The following is a 1,364-nucleotide window of genomic DNA, read 5'->3' on the forward strand; positions in this document are numbered from 1 at the left end:
AAATTCGTCATCTCACGGCAATATCTCGCTCCAAAAGTAGTAGTTTAAGTCGTTTTAACACATTTTGTTTTGAATTCATCATTTCCCGCAGCCTCTAGGTCTGGAATGTGTCCAAACTTGCTAACAGTAAATCTATTAGCAAGTCGGTACTACGTAGTACTACCGGTAGTATGTACTAGTATGTACTACGTAGTTAGGAACATGTTGAATAAACGGTATTCTCATGAATTATTTAAATAAGTTATTTATTTAGCGCCTAAAAAAGAATATGTTTTTTATTCGTCTACTATAAAAAATAGGTAACCCGTAGTACACTGTTGGAAAAGTAAATATTGCACACTTCAAGTTCGAAAAAATAAGTACAGAATAAATATTTCGGAACCTCTGATTTGAAGCCCATACGCGGGTGAAGCGCACGCAGCACGACATACCGCTGGCCTCAGCACGACTTACCACGCGTCCTCCATCCGCGTATCGTTCGTAAAATCGATGTAGGTGTATGAGTCTACCTGTAAGTAGGAAGTAGCATAGCCAGGTGATCGCATCGTTGTATGCGCGTTGAAATGTACTCCGGAGTTAGTGTTATCGACGCGACATGCGTTGGGGCATCTTTCGTCGTCCTTTGTCATCAACAGATCGTGTACTTCAAGGTTGTGGACTGTCGTCCCAGCCTCAGTCACAGTCGGGGGTCGACATGCTCCACATACTGACTCGTTGGGACTGGTGGGGCTAATGGTTGGTTGCCACTACAAATGACCAATTCCAGGGTGGCATCATAATGTATGATGAGTTTTTCAATGTGATTTGAAAGGTTTACGCCAGTTCTGTCAAACACATGATTTTTTGTGGCGTGGGAGTGGCGGAACGATTTGCAAAATCTCTACTGGAGGCTGCGGGAAATGATGAATTCAAAACAAAATGTGTTAAAACGACTTAAACTACTACTTTTGGAGCGAGATATTGCCGTGAGATGACGAATTTCCTTGGACCTTGAACTCAACGATGATCACATCCTCGTCAATAGTGTCGATGCCAACATTGAACTCGAAGGAATGAGGAATAACAGGCAATGGCAAATCAACCAGCTGGGTCGACATCGGGGATGTTTGTTGATTCTGACGGTGGTTTTGCATTGCATATGCGAATGCCTGGATCTTGGCATACGTTTTTGCTTTGGTCGCCGTGTTTTCGAGCTCCGACGTAAACTTGGACTTGATCTTGGTCAGGCCTGGAGGCCAATGGTACGAAATGACTGCAGTGGTTGGATCCTCTGGCAAAACGTCGATTGTGCACGACTTCACACCCCACATCAAGCAGACAGCAAGGCCAACAAAGGTTTGTTCGCTTTCATAGTCGAAGTAGTG

General features: G+C 43.9%; 1 protein-coding gene across 1 annotated transcript; it reads right to left on the minus strand.

Moving 5' to 3' along the window:
* Positions 1 to 945: 945 nt before the first annotated feature.
* Positions 946 to 1,310, minus strand: H257_19055 (hypothetical protein; the record flags this gene model as incomplete). Its single annotated transcript, XM_009848204.1, has 1 exon — positions 946 to 1,310. A coding segment is annotated over one exon (363 nt), but the record flags the coding sequence as incomplete, so codon positions are not given.
* Between the last annotated feature and the right edge of the window lie 54 nt (positions 1,311 to 1,364).

Source organism: Aphanomyces astaci (assembly GCF_000520075.1).
Source record: "Aphanomyces astaci strain APO3 unplaced genomic scaffold supercont1.326, whole genome shotgun sequence".
NCBI lineage: Eukaryota > Oomycota > Saprolegniomycetes > Saprolegniales > Verrucalvaceae > Aphanomyces > Aphanomyces astaci.